Genomic DNA, 22791 nt, shown 5'->3' on the forward strand with positions numbered 1-22791 from the left:
TGTACTGACTAGAGAGGACACAGGCATCATAGACTAGCTGTACTGACTACAGGGTACACAGGCATCATAGACTAGCTGTACTGACTAGAGAGGACACAGGCATCATAGACTAGCTGTACTGACTACAGGGACCACAGGCATCATAGACTAGCTGTACTGACTACAGGGAACACAGGCATCATAGACTAGCTGTACTGACTAGAGAGGACACAGGCATCATAGACTAGCTGTACTGACTAGAGAGGACACAGGCATCATAGACTAGCTGTACTGACTACAGGGAACACAGGCATCATAGACTAGCTGTACTGACTACAGGGAACACAGGCATCATAGACTAGCTGTACTGACTACATGGAACACAGGCATCATAGACTAGCTGTACTGACTAGAGAGGACACAGGTATCATAGACTAGCTGTACTGACTAGAGAGGACACAGGCATCATAGACTAGCTGTACTGACTAGAGAGGACACAGGCATCATAGACTAGCTGTACTGACTAGAGAGGACACAGGCATCATAGACTAGCTGTACTGACTAGAGAGGACACAGGCATCATAGACTAGCTGTACTGACTACAGGGAACACAGGCATCATAGACTAGCTGTACTGACTACAGGGAACACAGGCATCATAGACTAGCTGTACTGACTACAGGGAACACAGGCATCATAGACTAGCTGTACTGACTAGAGAGGACACAGGCATCATAGACTAGCTGTACTGACTACAGGGAACACAGGCATCATAGACTAGCTGTACTGACTAGAGAGGACACAGGCATCATAGACTAGCTGTACTGACTAGAGAGGACACAGGCATCATAGACTAGCTGTACTGACTAGAGAGGACACAGGCATCATAGACTAGCTGTACTGACTAGAGAGGACACAGGCATCATAATGTTAGTACTCTACATCATAGACTAGCTCTAAACTCTAGTAGCATCACTCTTCACTGAGCTGGTCTAAGGAAAGTGGCTATCGTTGACATGCTGTTTTTTATGTGTGTGTGTGTGTATGTGTGTGTTTGTGTGTGTGTGTTGTTGTTGATTGTAATTAAGGCATGATGTTGTAGAGCAATGAGGTCAATCCCAGGGCTTTCTAATCAAGCCAACCCAAGAGGTTCTGGCAGCCAGATAGCTACTAATTAATCTGACTACCACACTCCCGTATTAGGATTATAGCTAACAGAGCAACAAACTCTCACAGTCTCACTGCAGAATCCGACGTTTGTCCATAAACGTACAATTTTGAAGGTTAAGTTTAGGCGTATATTCCGAATGGTTAAGTTAAGGGTTAACACAGTTCTGATTCAGTACAGCTGATAAAGGTCTCCTGACTTTAATAAGTCACTTTAATAACTCTACCTACATGTACATATTACCTCAATTACCTCGACTAACCGGTGCCCCCGCACATTGACTCAGTACCGGTACCCCCTGTATATAGCCTCGCTATTGTTATTTTTACTGCTGCTCTTTAATTATTTGTTGCTTTTATTTCGTATTATTTTAAATTGTATTTTTTTGTGATTTTTTTGGGGGTATTCTTTCTTAAAACTGCATTGTTGGTTAAGGGCTTGTAATTAAGCATTTCACTGTAAGGTCTACACTTGTTGTATTCGGCGCATGTGACAGATACAATTGATTTGATCTGATTTGACCCAGTGATAAGGCCACAGGAAGTGGACTATAAGCTTTGTTTACAAATCTGTTCTACTGTGGGAAACATGTTTCACCATAATAACACTACTGTATCCTAAAGTAGGCTTACACAATGCTCTTACACACTAAGAAAAGAGGGTTCTTCAAGGGTTCTTTGGGAAGGGTGCTGGTTCTATGTGGAACCATGATGACTCAAAGAACCCATTGATCCCTTTAATGTTTTTTTGCAGTTCAGAAAAGGGTTCTTTCCTTACAGTTTTTCTCGATTGCTAAGGCACTTTTAATGAAACTGGGGTCCGCTTGATCTCCTTCAGAACCTAATGAGCACAACAGTATACTTTTTCACACACAATGCAAATGCTAAGCACGTTTCTGCAAAACAGTAAACACAACTCTATACAAAAGACTCGAGTCAGTTGAGTCAATCAAAATAAAAAATATTTGGTCACAGCTGATACAAATTACTCCCATGAATGTGAACCTCTTCTGCACGCGTGCAAAACTTCTTTTGCACAATTGTTCAATCAGCAATCAGTCCTTATTCATGCATAAAAGAGGTCACCTCTGAGTTGCTGTTTGCAAGAATGGACCAAGTAAGAGGCCGAGGGCAAAGACAAAGGAGAGGTAGAAGGGGCATAAAGAGGGAGATAGTTCAGTGCTCAGTTAAAAATGGAAAAGTTAAAATAAAGCCTCTTGTTTCTGGATATTCGTGCTCTTGAGTAACATTGGTAATCTTTGGTAAAAATGATTTAGGAAAAAAGAATACAGCCCATGCTGTGATGATATGTTTACTTGCCTTTTATAGTGCATACTATAATTATAGTAGAGTCGTAATGCATTTTGCAAATGAAATGGGTCATTTTGGCCAACATGTTTCAGTTTGGGGCTGCGTATTAATTGTTTTGAAAAAGTAAATTCTGTTTGGACATTTAATGTGCTCAAGCAATCGAAAAAAAACGATGTAGAGGCGGTAATTAATATGTAGAGGCAGTGGCTCATTACAATATTTTGGGGCGTGGCTTGCTCACGGGGTTGTGGGTTGTGGGTTCGACTCCCACGCGGGGCAAGTGTGAAAATGTATGCACTCACAAAAAAACTGTAAATCGCTCTGGGTAAGAGTGTCTGCTAAATGATGTAAAATGTTGACTCCAATGCTTCCCACAGTTGCGTCAAGTTGGCTGGATGTCCTTTGGGTGGTGGACCTTTATTGATACACACAGAAAACTGTTAAGTGTGAAAAACCTAGCACACCTTGACACACTCAAACCGGTGCGCCTGGCACCTACTACCATACCCCGTTCAGCTCTTTATGTGCAACAGAAGAACTCCCTTGGTCAGGGAGGTGACCAAGAACCCGATGGTCACTCTGACAGAGCTCCAGAGTTCTTCTGTGGAGATGGGAGAACCTTCCAGAAGGACAAACATCTCTGCAGCACTCCACCAATCAGGTCTTTATGGTAGAGTGGCCAGACGGAAGCCACTCCTCAGTAAAAGGCACATGACAGCCTACTTGGAGTTTGCCAAAAGGCACCTAAAGGACTCTCAGACCATGAGAAACAGGATTCTCTGGTATGATGAAACCAAGATTGAACTCTTTGGCCTGAACGCCAAGCGTCACGTCTGGAGGAAACCTGACACCATCGCTATGGTGAAGCATGGTGGTGGCAGTATCATGCTGTGGGTATGTTTTTCAGCGACAGGGACTGGGAGACTAGTCAGGATCGAGGGAAAGATGAACGGAGCAAAGTACAGATGAAAACCTGCTCCAGTGCCCTCAGGACCTCAGACTGGGGCGAAGGTTCACCTTCCATCAGGACAACAACCCTAAGCACACAGCCAAGACAACGCAGTAGTGGCAACAACCTCTCCCTCAACGTGATCAAGACAAAGGAAATTATCGTGGACTACAGGAAAAGGAGGGCTGAGCACGCCCCCATTCTCATCAACAGGGCTGTAGTGGAGCAGGTTGAGAGCTTCAAGTTCCTTGGTGTCCACATCACAAGCAAACTATCATGGTCCAAACTCACCAAGACAATCGTGAAGAGGTCACGACAATGCTTATTCCCCCTCAGGAGACTGAAAAGATTTGGCATGGGACCTTAGATCTTCAAGTTCTACAGCTGCACCATCAAGAGCATCCTGACTGTTTGCATCACTGCTTGGTATGGCATCTGCTCGGCCTCCGACCGCAAGGCACTACAGAGGGTGGTGAGTACGGCCCAGTACATCACTGGGGCCAAGCTTCCTGCCATCCAGGACCTCTATACCAGGCGGTGTCAGAGGAAGGCCCTAAAAATTGTCAAAGACTCCAGCCACCCAAGTCATAGGCTGTTCTCTTTGCTACCGCATGGCAAGCGGTACCGATACACCAAGTTTGGAACCAATAGGACCCTGAACATCTTCTACCCCCAAGCTAAAAGTCTGCTAAATAGTTAGTTAAATCGTTAATCAATAGCTACCCGGAATATCTGCATTGACCCTTTTTGCACTAAATTATTTGACTCATCACGTAGGCTGCTGATTCTGTTTATTATCAATCCCATTGCCTAGTCACTTTATCCCTACCTACATTGAGTGTACAAAACATTAAGGACACATTCCTAATATTGAGTTGCACTCCCCCTTTTGCCCTCAGAACAGCCTCAAATCGTCATGGCATGGACTCTACAAGGTGTCAAGCATTCCACAGAGATGCTGGCCCATGTAGTCCCGTGTAGCTCAATTGGTAGAGCATGGCGTTTGCAACGCCAGGGTTGTGGGTTCGTTTCCCACGCGGGGCAAGTGTGAAAATGTATGCACTCACAAAAAAACTGTAAATCGCTCTGGGTAAGAGTGTCTGCTAAATTATGTAAAATGTTGACTCCAATGCTTCCCACAGTTGCGTCAAGTTGGCTGGATGTCCTTTGGGTGGTGGACCTTTATTGATACACACAGAAAACTGTTAAGTGTGAAAAACCTAGCAGTTCTTGACACACTCAAACCGGTGCGCCTGGCACCTACTACCATACCCCGTTCAAAGACACTAAAATATTTTGTTTTGCCCATTCACCCTCCATGTCTCAATGGTCTCAAGGCCTAAAAATCATTATTTGACCTGTACTCAGTGTATACAGTACGGTCACTGTGGGGACAACGTCGTTGATGCACTTATGAATGAAGCCGGTGACTGATGTGATAAAATCCTCAATGCCATCAGATGAATCCCGGAACATATTCCAGTCTGTGCTAGCGAAACATTCTTAACTTAGTATCCGCTTCATAGGACCACTTTCGTATTGAGCGCGTCATTGGTACTTCCTGTTTGAGTTTTTGCTTGCAGGAATCAGAAGGATAGATTTTATTTTAATTTTTATTATTATTTTTTGTACTTTTTTCCCATTGCTGCAACTACCCTATGGACTCGGGAGAGGTGAAGGTCGAGAGCCATCCATCCTCCGAAGCACGACCCTGCCAAGCCGCACTGCTTCTTGACACACTGCTCGCTTAACCCGGAAGCCAGCCGCACCAATGTGTTGGAGGAAACACCGTCCAGCTGGCGACCGAAGTCAGCTTTCAGGCGCCCGGCCCGCCACAAGAAGTCGCTAGAGCGCGATGGGACAAGGAAATCCCGGCCGGCCAAACCCTCCCCTAACCCGGACGACACTGGGCCAATTGTGCGCCGCCTCATGGGTCTCCCGGTCACGGCCGGCTGGGACACAGCCTGGGATCGAACCCGGGGCTGCAGTGACACCTTAGACCGCTGCGCCACTCGGGAGGCTAGAAGGATAGTTATGGTCAGATTTTCCAAATAGAGGGCGAGGGAGAGCTTTGTATGCGTCTCCTCTGTGTGTGGAGTAAACGTGATATAGAGTTTTATTGCCTCTAGTTGCACAGGTGACATGCTGGTAGAAATGAGGTAAAATGGATTTCAGTTTTCCTGCATTAAAGTCACTGGCCACTAGGAGCGCTGCCTCTGGGTGAGCAGTTTCTTGTTTGCTTATGGACCTATACAGTTTTATCCACTCTCCGACGTAGGCTCGTCAGATATCCCGCACGCCGGCCTCTATAGCACCGTCTCCTCCTTCTTTGAGTGTCGGGCATTTGGGCCTGGTCCGCGATAATCTGACCATAACTTTTTTGTCTCCGACTCATTGAAGTAGAAGTCCTCGACCAAATAGAGGTTAGAGATAGCTGTTCTGATTTCCAGAAGCTCTTTTCGGTCATAGGAAACATTATGTACAATAAGAAGTTAAGATAAGCGCAAAAAAATACACAAAATAGCACAATTGGTCAGGAGCCCATAAAACGACCGCCATTCCCTCCGGCGCAATACGATTAATCTATCTAATTTAAACAATATAATATGGCTAACCAGAGTAACAAACCATGTATGGTTCTTCAAAAGTATCTACAAAGAAACTTTGAGATTGAAGAAGGGTTTCTATAGAACCATTCTCCATATATGTTCTATAAAGAACCATAAAAAAGAGTTCCATATAGCCCCAAAAAGGGTTGTAACCATAGTGGAACCCTTTTCTGGTGCTATATATAACATTTTATTAATGGTTCTTTATAGAACCTTAGGAAAGGGTTCTTCATAGCACCATAACGGTTCCATTTTGGAACCTTATGAGCATGGTTCTTTATAGAAATGGGGGATCTGATATGGTTACAAGCCAAATAACCCTTATATTTTCATTTCATTTTCATTTTTAGTCATTTAGCAGACGCTCTTATCCAGAGCGACTTACAGGAGCAATTAGGGTTAGTGCCTTGCTCAAGGGCACAGACTGATTTTTCACCTAGTCGGCTCGGGGATTAGAACCAGCGACCTTTCGGTTACTGGCACAACGCTCTTACCCACTAAGCTACCAGCCACCCCCGAGCCGGCACTATATAGAACAATTTTGTTGTGTGTAGCTAACTGTAGCCATGCACAGTGTTCTTAGTTAAACCAGTACAGCTAGCTAACTTTAGCCATGCACAGTGTTCCTAGCTAAAACAGTACAGCTAGCTCACTGTAGCCATGCACAGTGTTCCTAGCTAAAACAGTACAGCTAGCTAACTGTAGCCATGCTCAGTGTTCCTAGTTAAAACAGCAAAGCTAGATAATTGTAGCCATGCACAGTGTTCATAGCTAACACAGTACAGCTAGCTAACTGTAGCGATGAATAGTGTTCCTAGCTAAAAGAGTACAGCTAGCTAACTGTAGCGATGAATAGTGTTCCTAGCTAAAAGAGTACAGCTACCTAACTGTAGCCATGCACAGTGTTCCTTGCTTTTGAGCACAGTGTTGCTTTGGAACTCTGCCGTGCGTACTTTGGAACTTGGAAAGCTTAAAAGAAGCTGGGTTTATGTTTGTTCTGTGCGTTCAGTGGTGGTAGTGCTTCTGTTTTCTGTGTGTGCGTGTGTGTTTTGTGGAACAGACAGACAGTGACAGCGGTGCTGAGCTGGGTGACGGGCTGGCTGGGTGACTCCTAGGGAAGTGGAAAATGGCTTTACGAGGCCTGTGGGAGGACACACACACACACACACACACACACACACACACACACACACACACACACACACACACACACACACACACACACTACCATGTTATTTAGAGGTACATACAAGTCTAAAGCTCCAGCAGGCCATTAGGCTGTGAAAGGAACCAAAGTAAACTTAAACCTGACTGTAAAATTGAATTAGAAAGCCCAGTGCTTAATGGAAAGTGAGACAAATCCTCCAGCACTTACTGATTCCCTCCATTTCTCTTCTTGCTGTTTTTTCCTTTTATTCTTTAGCCTAGTTGAACAGCAGCAGGTGAGGAGAATAAGGATATTCACAAGATAACAGGGAAAATCTATATCAGAGTATGAATGATCGTAATTGTGGTTGTTGCGGTTATTTTAGCTACTTAAGTTAAGAAGTAAAATTAAATGGTTTTATGTCGCTTTGGATAAGAGTGTCTGCTTTATGACTAACATGTAAATGTACAGAATTGTAATTTCTTTCTCCCTCTGTTTTCCCTACAGATGTCAGAATGGGACCACAAGAGAAGCTCAAGAGGATCTCAGGTTAGTGTTTATAACCCCTTAACACATGGAGATATACTGGCTCATCAGGTTAGTGTTTATCCCCTTAACACATAGAGATATACTGGCTCATCAGGTTAGTGTTTATAACCCCTTAACACATAGAGATATACTGGCTCGTCAGTTTAGTGTTTATAACCCCTTAACACATAGAGATATACTGGCTCGTCAGGTTAGTGTTTATAACCCCTTAACACATAGAGATATACTGGCTCGTCAGTTTAGTGTTTATAACCCCTTAACACATAGAGATATACTGGCTCGTCAGGTTAGTGTTTATCCCCTTAACACATGGAGATATACTGGCTCGTCAGTTTAGTGTTTATAACCCCTCAACACATAGAGATATACTGGCTCGTCAGTTTAGTGTTTATAACCCCTTAACACATGGAGATATACTGGCTCGTCAGTTTAGTGTTTATAACCCCTTAACACATAGCGATATACTGGCTCGTCAGTTTAGTGTTTATAACCCCTTAACACATAGAGATATACTGGCTCGTCAGGTTAGTGTTTATCCCCTTAACACATGGAGATATACTGGCTCGTCAGTTTAGTGTTTATAACCCCTTAACACATAGAGATATACTGGCTCGTCAGTTTAGTGTTTATAACCCCTTAACACATAGAGATATACTGGCTCGTCAGGTTAGTGTTTATAACCCCTTAACACATGGAGATATACTGGCTCGTCAGTTTAGTGTTTATAACCCCTTAACACATAGAGATATACTGGCTCGTCAGTTTAGTGTTTATAACCCCTTAACACATAGAGATATACTGGCTCGTCAGGTTAGTGTTTATCCCCTTAACACATGGAGATATACTGGCTCGTCAGTTTAGTGTTTATAACCCCTTAACACATGGAGATATACTGGCTTGTCAGGTTAGTGTTTATCCCCTTAACACATAGAGATATACTGGCTTGTCAGGTTAGTGTTTATCCCCTTAACACATAGAGATATACTGGCTCGTCAGGTTAGTGTTTATAACCCCTTAACACATAGAGATATACTGGCTCATCAGGTTAGTGTTGCCCTCCTCACACATATAGATATACTGGTTCGGTAGCAAAGGCGCTGTCATTCATTTAGACTCACCTGGTTAAATAAAGGTTAAATTGAAAATGAATAGACAAGAGGCAAGAAGAGAGCAAAAACACATATATGTACCTGTAGCTACCTTTGTCCTGCTTGGTCCCATGGTTCTGTTCTGTTCTGTTCTGTTCGTGGCAGGGCTGGCAGGGCTGGCAGGGCTGGCAGGGTGACAATGGTTATTTTACCTTTGCCCGCTTTGTCAGGGAGTAGTGACCACACGGAGGGTTGGGAAGACAGGAACTTAACACAATTATACAATGTAGTGTAAAACATAGATCTAAAAAAACTAAAAGCTAAATCCCAGAGTTGCATTCCAGAGCATGATGTAGCCCTAACTGTTAAATAGGCTGTCTCTTCTCTATAAGTCTTTGGATTGCTCTTGCACCTCTAGATTGGTCCTTCGAGACAGATTATTAAGGTCTCCTACTTTTCATGATCTAGTAATACAGGCAGCTTTGACATTTGGGCTACATTAAGTCTTTGCACAGAGAGAGATGGCTTTCATAGCTATAGCTAAAAACTTGTAGCAGTATGTTGCAGCGACCTTAACCCAACACCTAGCAACGTTGTCAAGCCGTTCAGACCTCTTGGCATAACGGTGAAGGTGTTGGCTTGACAGTCGCTAGACATGGGTTGGAGTCGATCAGTGCTATCCCCCCGAATTCTCTACAACATGTTATTATTGAATTACACTACCAGCATATTAGAGAGAGAGGGGAGAGAGAGAGAGGGGGAGAGAGAGGGGAGAGAGAGAGATTGAGGGAATTAAAGATAGATAGAGAGAGAGAGAGAGAGAGAGAGAGAGAGAGAGAGAGAGAGAGAGAGAGAGAGAGAGAGGAGAGAGAGAGAGATTGAGGGAATTAAAGATAGAGAGAGGAGAGAGAGAGAGAGATTGAGGGAATTAAAGAAGGAGAGAGAGAGAGAGAGAGAGAGAGGGAGAGAGAGAGAGAGAGAGAGAGAGAGAGAGAGAGAGAGAGAGAGAGAGAGAGCTAGAGGGAGAAGAGGAGAGAGAGAGAGAGAGAGAGAGAGAGAGAGAGAGAGAGAGAGAGAGAGAGAGAGAGAGAGAGACAGAGAGAGAGAGAGAGAGAGAGAGAGAGAGTAAAAGAGAGAGAGAGAGAGAGAGAGAGAGAGAGAGCAGAGAGAATTAAAGAAGGAGAGAGAGAGAGAGAGAGAGATTGAGGGAATTAAAGAAGGAGAGAGAGAGAGAGAGAGAGAGAGAGAGAGAGAGAGAGAGAGAGAGAGGGAGAGAGAGAGAGAGAGAGAGAGAGAGAGAGAGAGGGAGAGGGAGAGAGGGAATTAAAGAAGGAGAGAGAGAGAGAGAGAGAGAGAGAGAGAGAGAGAGAGAGAGAGAGAGAGAGAGAGAGAGAGAGAGAGAGAGAGGGAGGGAGAGGGAGAGGGAGGGAGAGGGAGAGAGAGAGAATTTAGGGAATTAAAGAAGGAGAGAGGCCTGTAGCAGTAGTAGAACCATGCCAGACTAGCATGGCCCATGCAGTGTGTAAATCATACAGCCTGCTCTAAAGCTGTTGACCAAAGCGATGTATTGACTTCTGCAGTGCCATATTGGCCAACAGGCACACATTAGAGTCATTTTCCCCACCACATCTTTTTTCCGCTAAAGCTTGTGGTGGATGTGAAAGTGAAAGTTATGTATGGAAAGAGCATTTCAAATATTTATATTTGACTTGAAAACACATTGGCTTTTGAACATTAACTGGAGAGATTAGCAGAGACAAGAGAAAGCGGGTTTGTTAGCCCTGATCTGTCCCATTCTGATTCACTGTTATCCGGAATTATGGGATGGTCGGAACTCCGAATTCTATGGAGCAGAGCAGACAAGCCTTAGTAACTATTCATGCTGAGGGCATTTATAACACAATGTAAACACATCAATCTCTTTACACTATTATCCATAGGTCTTAGGGTCATCTATAGACCTACTGCATCATTGTTTTTACATATCCCCAGACAGTATCTGGTACTCAATCACTCTTGGAACAACACACTGTACAAGATAAGAGCACATTACTCATAATATTAGCTCTCTCTGTTTCTCTCCTTATCCTTTCTGTCTACTCCTTCTCCCTCTCTTTTGTCACGCTCTCTCCTTTCTCTCCTAAGCAGTGGCTTGTACCTCTCTCTCCCTCCCCTCTCTCTCTCTCCCTCCCCGTCTCTCTCTCTCCCTCCCCTCTCTCTCTCTCCCTCCCCTCTCTCTCTCCCTCCCGTCTCTCTCTCTCCCTCCCCTCTCTCTCTCTCCCTCCCATCTCTCTCTCTCTCTCCATCCCTCTCTCTCTCTCCTCCTCCCCCTCTCTCTCCCTCCCTCTCTCTCTCTCTCTCCTCCTCTCTCTCTCTCTCCCTCCCTCTCTCTCTCTCTTCCTCCCTCTCTCTCCTCTTCACTCTCTCTCTCCCTCCCCTCTCTCTCTCTCTCTCTCCCTCTCACTCTCTCTCTCTCCCTCCCCTCTCTCTGTCTGAGGTCGTGCTGAGCCAGACCCCTTCAAGCCAAGCTGGGATACAATTACACGCTATTCCATATTTTATTAAAAGGAAGAAAAATCTAAACAAAACAAAGGAATAAGCGGCTCATTAAAGTGTTACTGGGAGAGGTCAGGCCAATTGACCATGAACATGCAGCCACCCCGGCACTCATCCCACTGTGTAGAGGAGAGGGAGAGAGAGAGAGAGAGAGAGAGAGAGAGAGAGAGAGAGAGAGAGAGAGAGAGAGAGAGAGAGAGAGAGAGAGAGAGAGAGAGAGAGAGAGAGAGAGAGAGAGAGAGAGAGAGAGAGAGAGAGAGAGAGGGAGGGAGAGAGAGAGTGAAGGGAGGGAGAGAGAGAGAGGGAGGAGAAGAGAGAGAGAGAGAGAGAGAGAGAGAGAGAGAGAGAGCGAGAGAGAGAGAGAGAGAGAGAGAGAGAGAGAGAGAGAGAGAGGAGAGAGAGAGAGAGAGAGAGAGAGAGAGAGAGAGAGAGATATTGAGGGAATTAAACTGCTTTTTTGGTTTATTTTTACTCTGGTAGTCTAATTGACGCAGGGAGAGCAGAGGAGTGTCTCTGTGGAGTTTAAAGTTATGAAACAAACAGACAATCGTAATATCAGTAAAAAATATCAAATTACCAGTTTATGCTACAAAACCAACTTTATAAGAGGTTTTAAAAATAGGTTATATTTGACTCAACATTCCATGACGTACACTAAGGCATTGTTGGCAGAATAGATGGATGCAGTTCAATGCATGACTAATATAATTCACCAATGCATTTGTTGGTAGTCCAAAAAGTATTGCTATCAGGTTGTAAATCAGAGCTGGCCTGGTACATTGTTTGCTGCCTCAATTTTCAGATTTAGTTTCAATTACTCAATATTTTGGACAAAAACTGATGAACTTAACTAAGTCTGGGAAGGTCAATACAATCAAACTAGCAAGGGCAATGACGTGGCTAATAGGCTAGTGTATCTATATATGTAGCAAGCTAAAAACACTGAGCCTAATGTTAGCTAGATAGCTAGCTTGCTAGCTGCTATGAGGATGTCATGTCATTGGAGGAGTGGGTGAGTGACTGACTTTTTCCCCTAATATCGTTTTTCGGTGGCTTTACACAGCTAGAGATGCAGGTGTAATTTGGTTAGCTAGCAAGAAATGTGAATTGTTTTCCTAGCTAGCTAGCTACAGTATGCTGAACTTTAACGACTGTTATCCAGTTAGCATATCTCTTGCGTTCACAAATTCACTCTGGCTATCTACTCTGATTGCAGAATGCAGAATGTGCAGAATAACTGAATAATTTACGAACGCTCAACACCTGCTGAATATGACCGGTGTCAGTAAACGTAGGCAAAAAAAAAGTAATAGTTAGTCAAGAACACTCTAGATAACACTTAAACAGCCTAACCAGCTCTGCTACGGCAAATAAAATGGTCAGAGTGAGGTGTTCTCTCATTTGCGCCTGGAAGTAGCTAGCTGGCAAGCTAGTCAACTTTAGCCCGCTAGCTTGGGTGCTTGGTTGGGACAAGCATGCATTGGCAGGCAAGCAGCAGAAGGCCACATTTCCCCATAGTTTATCAGTGTAATTTTGAAGGCCAACTAGATGAAAAAGATTGAGAGGGTTTATCGGTTCCTTTGTTCGATTTTAGCTCCTCTTGCTCTGGCTAGCATTAGTTGTTGATCTTGTCGTTTTTTTTATGTGCATAAGAGATAGCCTACCTTTTCATGGTTGTTTGATCAATAGGACTGTAAACTCCTGTGGTATTCTGTGGTATTTACACATTTGCAGAAATCTATTCAGGTGGCTTTTAGCAAATGTGTTCTAGTGATCTAAAGTCGTGCTGTTGCAACTGCCTATAAACACACAGTCCAATACAAAGTGAATGATGGCATGCCCATGTGGCAAATGGCTTGTTTGCATAAAGGCCTACTGTACCTATGATTGGCTATGGCGCACCTGTCTGTGTAGACTCCGGTATTGGACGAGACAGATGTTTTTACTAGGTTTTATTTACTGCAGTGTCTATTAATTGTCCAAATGCACTGCCACTTTCCCACTCTATATTGCTATAGAATTTTCACAAATGCCTTAGTATACGTAATTCCCAAACATTCTAAGAATTTATGAACATGTGAAAATGACCATATCTACAGTAAGTGCTCGCTTGTCAGAAAATATTTAAAAAATATATTCTTCCTGAGGGTGTGGATAAACAGATTTTAATAAGATTTCATGTTGCTAAAATGCTACCACTTTGTTCGCAGTTTGGAACTATTCCTGGGACTATTCTTATGGTCAATTGCGCCAGGAAATGTCAATGAAGCCCAGCTAAAGTATTTGAAATGATTTCAAATAATATTTTATCCCAGGTCTGCCAGAGAATACCACAATAGCTTCTGCTCCTTTTAAAACCAATCTATTCAGACTAGGGTTGAATGGCGGGAATCCGGTTACCGAGATTTACTGGGATTTACCGCCCAAAACCACTCCCTTTTCGCAGGATAAATAACAGTGAGAAACCGGTAAATTATAATACATTATTTACATGAACAGCATGGCGTAAAATGGAACTGTTAAATTACATGCAATGTCTAAATCTGGCTTCTCGACCCCCTCTGCACGATGAATCAACACTCAGGGTGGGGGTAGACAGCCAATCTCATTGTGGAGCGCAGTTCACAATGCATATAGTAGAGCTATCATCTAATCATGGTGACGTTTTAACTTGTGACAAACAGGCCTACATGCTACAGTAATATAAAATAATGAATGCCCATCTCCATCTGGCTTTCAGAGGTCACCTTATTTTTCCATTGTAAAGATGTTTTATTTTTTATTGCAGCTGCAGGGTTTTAAAACAGCCTATCACTCGAATAACGTTGCTTTAAATCAGTGCACGCTCGAGCACTCTCTTGCAGTCTTTCTCTCTGTCCATCAACTCCATTCAAATTGCATCCAAAATAGATAATCCTGTTCTAGATTGATATACAGCCCTATATATAGATGTCCTAGCCTACCTCTTTCAGGTAATAAATTCAATGCAGTATTAGCCTTATATTTAGCTAATTAATGATGGGTTATGCATAATAAGCTTCTAACTTATAGCCTCTGTCTCTTGCGCAATACGCAAGCACCTGTGCTTCACTGGCCTCTCCTTAAAAAACCCTCCTTAGCTTTTGGAGTCCCGTGCAGGCAGGAAAAGCTAGACTAGAATAGCTTGCGGGACATAATTTTTTTTAGCAGTTCTTATACCAAAGAGCTATTTTTTGCTGAACGTTAAAAACAGCAGCCAATAGAACTCAAGGGTAGTTTGAAAGAAGAGAGAACACGTGATGGCGGTAGGCTATAGCAGTTATTTATTCAGACCCATAACCATTAAATCTTGGAGAAGAGAAGTGAAAGCCTTCTGCATCTAATTCTAGTCCTATACTATTCAAGGATGTCATTAGAATGCTGAAGATAAGAGCCGGAACTTATTTCATTTAACAGTTGAAAGCGAGGAAGGACTGAAGCAACAACAGACAGAGAAAGAGGAGGCTAATAACGTTAGGGAGAAAATTATGAAAGGTAGGCCTATAAATGCGTCAGTCTACTAATTACACAAATAGGCCCTATTATATTTCAAAATTAAAATCAAATTCCCTAGCCTATACTTGTAACTTTGTAGTCTGCATGTGCTCCACCAGAATAACATGTTCTCTTCTGCTTTATCATGGTTTGAACAATGTGCATAATTCCAGTCCATATAATACTGTATAATACAATACAGTGCAGTAATAATAATCACAAAAAGATTAGCCTACTGGAGCTAGTTTCATTTATTTACCCAAGAGAGCATATAGCTAGCTACATCTATGGGCTTTATATAGCTAGCTACAGCTATGGGCTTTATATATATATAGCTAGCTACAGCTATGGGCTTTATATATATATAGCTAGCTACATCTATGGGCTTTATATAGCTAGCTACAGCTATGGGCTTTATATAGCTAGCTACATCTATGGGATTTATATAGCTAGCTACATCTATGGGCTTTATGTAGCTAGCTACACCTATGGGCTTTATATAGCTAGCTACAGCTATGGGATTTATATAGCTAGCTACATCTATGGGATTTATATAGCTAGCTACATCTAGGCCTATTGGCTTTTATGTTTTTCTGTCGTGCATAATGTGATATGATATACAGTATGTATTGGATAACGACACAATCATTTGGGATTTCTTGGGCTTGGGCTCATTAAATGTCGTTAATATGGGGCTCATAAAATGTATTTAATATATGGCTAATCAGGCTCAGGTAGCATCAGGTTAGAAAATCCCTGCTGATCAAAGCTCTAATCAAATCCAGACATTTCTATGCTTTATAATGCTTTTGAATGACACTTCCGGTTTTATGGGGGAAATACCGGGTTACCCGGGAGAAAAGTGATTTATTCTCAGGCTGGAACATTTATAAAATACCGGGAAAATATTCAACCCTAATTCAGACGGATACAATCAATGCCATTACAGGAACAGAGCGGCTGAAACATAAAACGACAAACTAACGATTTCTTAAAACATGCTAAGACTTTTTTCCAACAAATGAAATCACCTCTTAAAAAAAACAATGGAATCTTTTTTTCAAAGTCTCCTTTGAAAGATCCGTAAACTCTTTAATTTCCTCCATTTGTCGAGTAATATAGTATAGTGTGTATCTCTGTGTGTGTGTGTGTGTGTGTGTGTGTGTGTGCGTGCGTTTGCGTGTGTGTGCTTCTGTGTCTGTGTCTCTGGTCATGAGGGAGAGTTACAGGAGATGTGTATTGTGATGCACTGTGTTTGTGTCTTGGTCCTTTTGTAGGCCAAACCGTTCGGACTCTACAGACGTTTTCGTGAGAAGACCGATTTTTTGGGATGTCTCATGGTCTGACGAACACCGCTGAAGCTCGGGCCACCTTCCACCGCAGATGCGGAAGGCCGCCATTGGTGGATGCGGTGGATTGTGACGCAGCCCATGCAAAAAAAAACCTGATTATCTCTATTTTAAACTGAAGGATTTTGATGGGGATTTTTTTCTTATGTTACCTAGATTGACGCACCGGATTTTAATAACACAGTTGTACTTCCATTATTTGAGCTTATTTATGGATAAAATAGTTTTCAGACAGTCTCTGGGGTATGTCTGATTTTATATATCAGCTGTCAGATTAATTTAAGTGGAAGCAATATAATGTGGGCACAGGACCACACACAGAAGTGACCATTTGGCCTCGCAGAGTATGGTTACAGATGTAGGATCAGGGAATGTAACATTTGTAGTGTATTTGAGGTTTAAAAAGAAAGATTGACACTGTACATAAAATATGTGATACATTACAGAATAAGACAGAGTAGATGACTATCAACTAATAAGACGTAACGTGGTTACACATGTCTTCAGTTCTGTAGTGGGTGATTTGGATGGAGTCAGGCGCAGGAGGTGTGAATCACAGAATAATGGTTTATTCGGCCAATACAGCGGTATGCAGCAATGCGTAAAACAACTACAGTGCGACTTAAAGGCGTACTGGGGAAAACAAAACACACAGGTGAATATCCCGTCATAAGGTACATAATGCTCCACCGAGCTAACGACACCTCCACATGGAAACAATCACACACAAAGACATTGGGGGCAGATGGAATCCTTATACAGGGACTGATGAGGGGATATGAAGCAGGTGTGTGTGACAAACAAGACAAAACAAATGGAATGATGAGATGAGGAGCGGCAGTGGCTAGAAGGCCGGTGACGACGAACGCCGAAGCCTGCCCGAACAAGGAGGGGAGGCAGCTTCGGAGGAAGTCGTGACAAGTTCAGAATAATTTCTAAGAGAAAAGACTGTGTGTGTCACACAGGAGGCTTGCGGATACAAGATTCTCAAAGTATCAGCGAATTCACTGCCCTTTTAACCAACTTGAAGAGGGAACTTCCCCCAAACCTGAATTACCATTATTCTAAAAGACAAAAGGCAGGACAACACACCCAGATTCTAATCAACTTTACATTTGAATGTTCTGACCGGACAACAGGAATGTGCCTGATAACCAGTCAACCCAACATATGATTTCAATCCAGTCACTTTAAAATACATCAGCCGGAAAACATACAATGCATTAGGACAAATTAAAATTAAAACGTACCAAACACGACAATTAAATTCACACAATAACATACATTTTGTCAAATTCAAGTTTAATCAGTCTTCACAACTCTCCTGGCATCAGTCCCCCCAGGACTGCTGTGGGAATGTCTAGTCCAGGGCCATCTACAGTATATGGAAAATGTTGTATTGAATCAACACACCGGGCTGGATTCAGCAACTCGACAAGAGGCGAATATCATCTTCTCTCATTTCTCCACTACAGTCCCAGTCCTGTCTCCTGTGCTGTCCAGTTCAAAGCCCAGATATACTGTCCAACAGCCACATCAAACATCAAGTTCTATTGAGCTGAACACTGTAGAATACTATTTTACAGTCTATTTTCCTTACAGTCCACAGAAAGTGTCTTTTTGCTTTTAACCTACATTTTTTAGAGGGGGGTACTCAGAACAAGGCCACCCAGCAGTAGAAGCTATTTGAAGTGACATTCAACTACTTTACAACCTTATTGCAATAACGTCTCCTCTCCTCTCCTCTCCTCTCCTCTCCTCTCCTCTCCTCTCCTCTCCTCTCCTCCTCTCCTCTTCTCTCCTCTCCTCTCTCTCTTCTCTTCTCTTCTCTTCTCTTCTCTTCTCTTCTCTTTCTTCTCTTCTCTCTCTCTTCCCTCTCTCCCCCCCTCCTCCCCTCCCTCTCCTCCTCCTCCCCCCCCCCCCCTCCTCTCCTCTCCTCCTCATCCTTACCCAATGTGCACCTGGACTGCATGAGTCTGGTTTCACCATAGTTATTTTTTTTTACATCACATCTTTTCCGACATTAGTAGTTATCCCAGTGCAAAATACACAAAAATATTTACATCACCATGAAACTCTCTCAGGGTTTGTCTCTGCTGACCCTGTTGTTGGACTGGACTGCATCACTGGCATCCTCCTGTGGTTTGTTTTCTGTGTTTTCCTGTTGCAATGGTAATGTGTTTTCCCTCTCCCTTCGCTGTGTGTGTGTTTGTGAGTGTCTGCGTGTGTCTGTGTGTTTGTGTGTGTCTGTGTGAGTGTTTGTGTTTGTGTGTCAGTGTGTTTGTGTGTGTCTGCATCTGTGTGTGTGTGTGGTTGTGTGTGTGTGTGTGTGTGTGTGTGTGTGTGTCAGTGTGTTTGTGTGTGTCTGCATCTGTGTGTGTGTGTGGTTGTGTGTGTGTGTGTGTGTGTGTGTGTGTGTGTGTGTGTGTGTGTGTGTGTGTGTGTGTGTGTGTGTGTGTGTGTGTGTGTGTGTGAGAGAGAGAGAGAGAGAGAGAGAGAGAGAGAGAGCCAGCAACCCCCTGAGGGTCAAGACAGAATCTGTCCAGCCAGCTGTTCTCTGGAAACGCTTCCCTCTTCACAAATATGTGTCTTGTCTTGTTCAGCTCACTTCTAGGAGGAGATGAGAGGAAAGGAGGGGAGGGGAGGGGTGGAGAGGAGAGGAGAGGAGAGGAGAGGAGAGGAGAGGAGAGGAGAGGAGAGGAGAGGAGAGGAGAGGAGAGGAGAGGAGAGGAGAGGAGAGGAGAGGAGAGGAGAGGAGAGGAGAGGAGAGGAGAGAGAGGGATAATAAGAGAGGAGAGGAGAGGAGAGGAGATGAGAGGAGAGGAGAGGAGAGGAGAGGAGAGGGAGAGGAGAGGAGAGAGAGAGGAGAGGAGAGGAGAGGAGAGAGGAGAGGAGAGGAGAGGAGAGGAGAGGAGAGGAGAGGAGAGGGAGAGGAGAGGAGAGGGAGAGGAGGGGAGGGAGGGGGGAGGGGAGGGAGGGAGGAGAGGAGAGGAGGGAGGGATGAGAGGAGGGGAGAGGAGAGTAGGGGAGGACAGGAGAGGAGAGGAGAGGAGGGAGGGATGAGAGGAGGGAGAGGAGAGGAGAGGAGAGGAGAGGAGAGGAGAGGAGAGGAGAGGAGAGGAGAGGAGAGGAGAGGAGAGGAGAGGAGAGGAGAGGAGATAAAATAATTGAGACAGTTGTTTCTCAACAGAGGATACTGCTGCAGTAAAGTGTCATGTTCCAACCACAGTAGGTTGGTGATACCTAAATATGGGAGGACGGCCTCACTCTCACACACACACACTCACTCACACACACAAGTGATGCATGGGTTGAATCAGTCCCCGCGGTTATGTCTGCGGTGCGTGCGGGTTTAGGGTCAAAGTATATTATTTGGATGAATGGCGGGTGGGATGCGGCACTGGCGGACGGACGATTGGGCGGGCGGGCGGGTTGAATAAAGAGAAAACAATGCATTAAAAATCCATACATGTATAATTCTAGAGCAGTTCATATCTATATGCTACATTGAGGTTTTTCTTTCATTATTTGTATCTGATATTAGTGTGTAGTCTAAGCTTCAGGTTCTAACTGTAGTGTGTCAAATACACACCAACTGACAAATACTTTTGGGAACTTGGGCATAAAAAGTTAATGTTGAGCCATTAAGGCAAAAAGGTCAATGTCGGAGATTAATTCAATAAGAGAAAAGCTGTGAAATGTGGTGTTGAAAAAGAAGAACAGTAGTCTAATGTTATAGAAGGGAGGGTTAGAACAGTAGTCTAATGTTATAGAAGGGAGGGTTAGAACAGTAGTCTAATATTATAGAAGGGACGGTCAGAACAGTAGTCTACTGTTATAGAAGGGAGGGTTAGAACAGTGGTCTAATGTTATAGAAGGGAGGGTTAGAACAGTAGTCTAATGTTATAGAAGGGAGGGTCAGAACAGTAGTCTAATGTTATTGAAGGGAGGGCCAGAACAGTAGTCTAATGTTATAGAAGGGAGGGTTAGAACAGTAGTCTAATGTTATAGAAGGGAGGGTTAGAACAGTAGTCTAATATTATAGAAGGGACGGTCAGAACAGTAGTCTACTGTTATAGAAGGGAGGGTTAGAACAGTGGTCTAATGTTATAGAAGGGAGGGTTAGAACAGTAGTCTAATGTTATAGAAGGGAGGGTCAGAACAGTAGTCTAATGTTATTGAAGGGAGGGCCAGAACAGTAGTCTAATGTTATAGAAGGGAGGGCCAGAACAGTAGTCTAATGTTATAGAAGGGAGGCCCAGAACAGTAGTCTAATGTTATAGAAGGGAGGGCCAGAACAGTAGTTAATGTTATAGAAAGGAGGGCCAGAAAAGTAGTCTAATGTTACAGAAGGGAGGTCCAGAACAGTAGTCTAATGTTATAGAAGGGAGGGCCAGAACAGTAGTCTAATGTTATAGAATGGAGGGCTAGAACATTAGTCTAATGTTATAGAAGGGAGGGGTTAGAACAGTAGTCTAATGTTATAGAAGGGAGGTCCAGAACAGTAGTCTAATGTTATAGAAGGGAGGGTTAGAACAGTAGTCTAATGTTATAGAAGGGAGGGGTTAGAACAGTAGTCTAATGTTATAGAAGGGAGGTCCAGAACAGTAGTCTAATGTTATAGAAGGGAGGGTTAGAACAGTAGTCTAATGTTATAGAAGGGAGGGTTAGAACAGTAGTCTAATGTTATAGAAGGGAGGGTTAGAACAGTAGTCTAATATTATAGAAGGGACGGTCAGAACAGTAGTCTACTGTTATAGAAGGGAGGGCCAGAACAGTAGTCTAATGTTATAGAAGGGAGGGTCAGAACATTAGTCTAATGTTATAGAAGGGAGGGGTTAGAACAGTAGTCTAATGTTATAGAAGGGAGGGTTAGAACAGTAGTCTAATGTTATAGAAGGGAGGGTTAAAACAGTAGTCTAATGTTATAGATGGGAGGGTTAGAACAGTAGTCTAATATTATAGAAGGGACGGTCAGAACAGTAGTCTACTGTTATAGAAGGGAGGGTTAGAACAGTAGTCTAATGTTATAGAAGGGAGGGTTAGAACAGTAGTCTAATGTTATAGAAGGGAGGGTCAGAACAGTAGTCGAATGTTATAGAAGGGAGGGCCAGAACAGTACTCTAATGTTATAGAAGGGAGGGCCAGAACAGTAGTCTAATGTTATAGAAGGGAGGGCCAGAACAGTAATTAATGTTATAGAAGGGAGGGTTAGAACAGTAGTCTAATATTATAGAAGGGAGGGTTAGAACAGTAGTCTAATGTTATTGAAGGGAGGGAAAAGAACAGTAGTCTAATGTTATAGAAGTGAGAGCCAGAACAGTAGTCTAATGTTATAGAAGGGAGGCCCAGAACAGTAGTCTAATGTTATAGAAGGGAGGGCCAGAACAGTAGTTAATGTTATAGAAAGGAGGGCCAGAAAAGTAGTCTAATGTTACAGAAGGGAGGTCCAGAACAGTAGTCTAATGTTATAGAATGGAGGGCCAGAACAGTAGTCTAATGTTATAGAATGGAGGGCCAGAACAGTAGTCTAATGTTATAGAAGGGAGGGCCAGAACAGTAGTCTAATTTTATAGAAGGGAGGGCCAGAACAGTAGTCTAATGTTATAGAAGGGAGGGCCAGAACAGTAGTCTAATGTTATAGAAGGGAGGGCCAGAACATTAGTCTAATGTTATAGAAGGGAGGGGTTAGAACAGTAGTCTAATGTTATAGAAGGGAGGTCCAGAACAGTAGTCTAATGTTATAGAAGGGAGGGTTAGAACAGTAGTCTAATGTTATAGAAGGGAGGGGTTAGAACAGTAGTCTAATGTTAAAGAAGGGAGGTCCAGAACAGTAGTCTAATGTTATAGAAGGGAGGGTTAGAACAGTAGTCTAATGTTATAGAAGGGAGGGTTAGAACAGTAGTCTAACGTTATAGAAGGAAGGGTTAGAACAGTAGTCTAATATTATAGAAGGGACGGTCAGAACAGTAGTCTACTGTTATAGAAGGGAGGGCCAGAACAGTAGTCTAATGTTATAGAAGGGAGGGCCAGAACAGTAGTCTAATGTTATAGAAGGGAGGGCCAGAACAGTAGTTAATGTTATAGAAGGTAGGGCCAGAACAGTAGTCTAATGTCATAGAAGGGAGGTCCAGAACAGTAGTCTAATGTTATAGAATGGAGGGCCAGAACAGTAGTCTAATGTAATAGAAGGGAGGGCCAGAAAAGTAGTCTAATGTTATAGAAGGGAGGGCCAGAACAGTAGTCTAATGTTATAGAAGGGAGGGCCAGAACAGTAGTCTAATGTTATAGAAGGGAGGGTCAGAACATTAGTCTAATGTTATAGAAGGGAGGGGGTTAGAACAGTAGTCTAATGTTATAGAAGGGAGGGTTAGAACAGTAGTCTAATGTTATAGAAGGGAGGGTTAGAACAGTAGTCTAATGTTATAGAAGGGAGGGTTAGAACAGTAGTCTAATATTATAGAAGGGGACGGTCAGAACAGTAGTCTACTGTTATAGAAGGGGAGGGGTTAGAACAGTAGTCTAATGTTATAGAAGGGAGAGGTTAGAACAGTAGTCTAATGTTATAGAAGGGA

At 43.2% G+C, this 22791-nt stretch overlaps 1 protein-coding gene across 1 annotated transcript in view; it reads left to right on the forward strand.

The window, feature by feature from the left end:
- LOC121531553 (cGMP-inhibited 3',5'-cyclic phosphodiesterase A-like) overlaps positions 1-22791 on the forward strand; it is a 262796-nt gene that overhangs the window by 132641 nt on the left and 107364 nt on the right. The window contains exon 2 of the mRNA XM_041836813.2: positions 7669-7710. Coding sequence (XP_041692747.1) covers positions 7669-7710 — 42 coding nt within the window. The remainder of the gene's footprint in view (positions 1-7668; positions 7711-22791) is intronic.

Source organism: Coregonus clupeaformis, chromosome 19 (assembly GCF_020615455.1).
Source record: "Coregonus clupeaformis isolate EN_2021a chromosome 19, ASM2061545v1, whole genome shotgun sequence".
In the NCBI taxonomy this organism is placed as follows: Eukaryota; Metazoa; Chordata; class Actinopteri; order Salmoniformes; family Salmonidae; genus Coregonus; species Coregonus clupeaformis.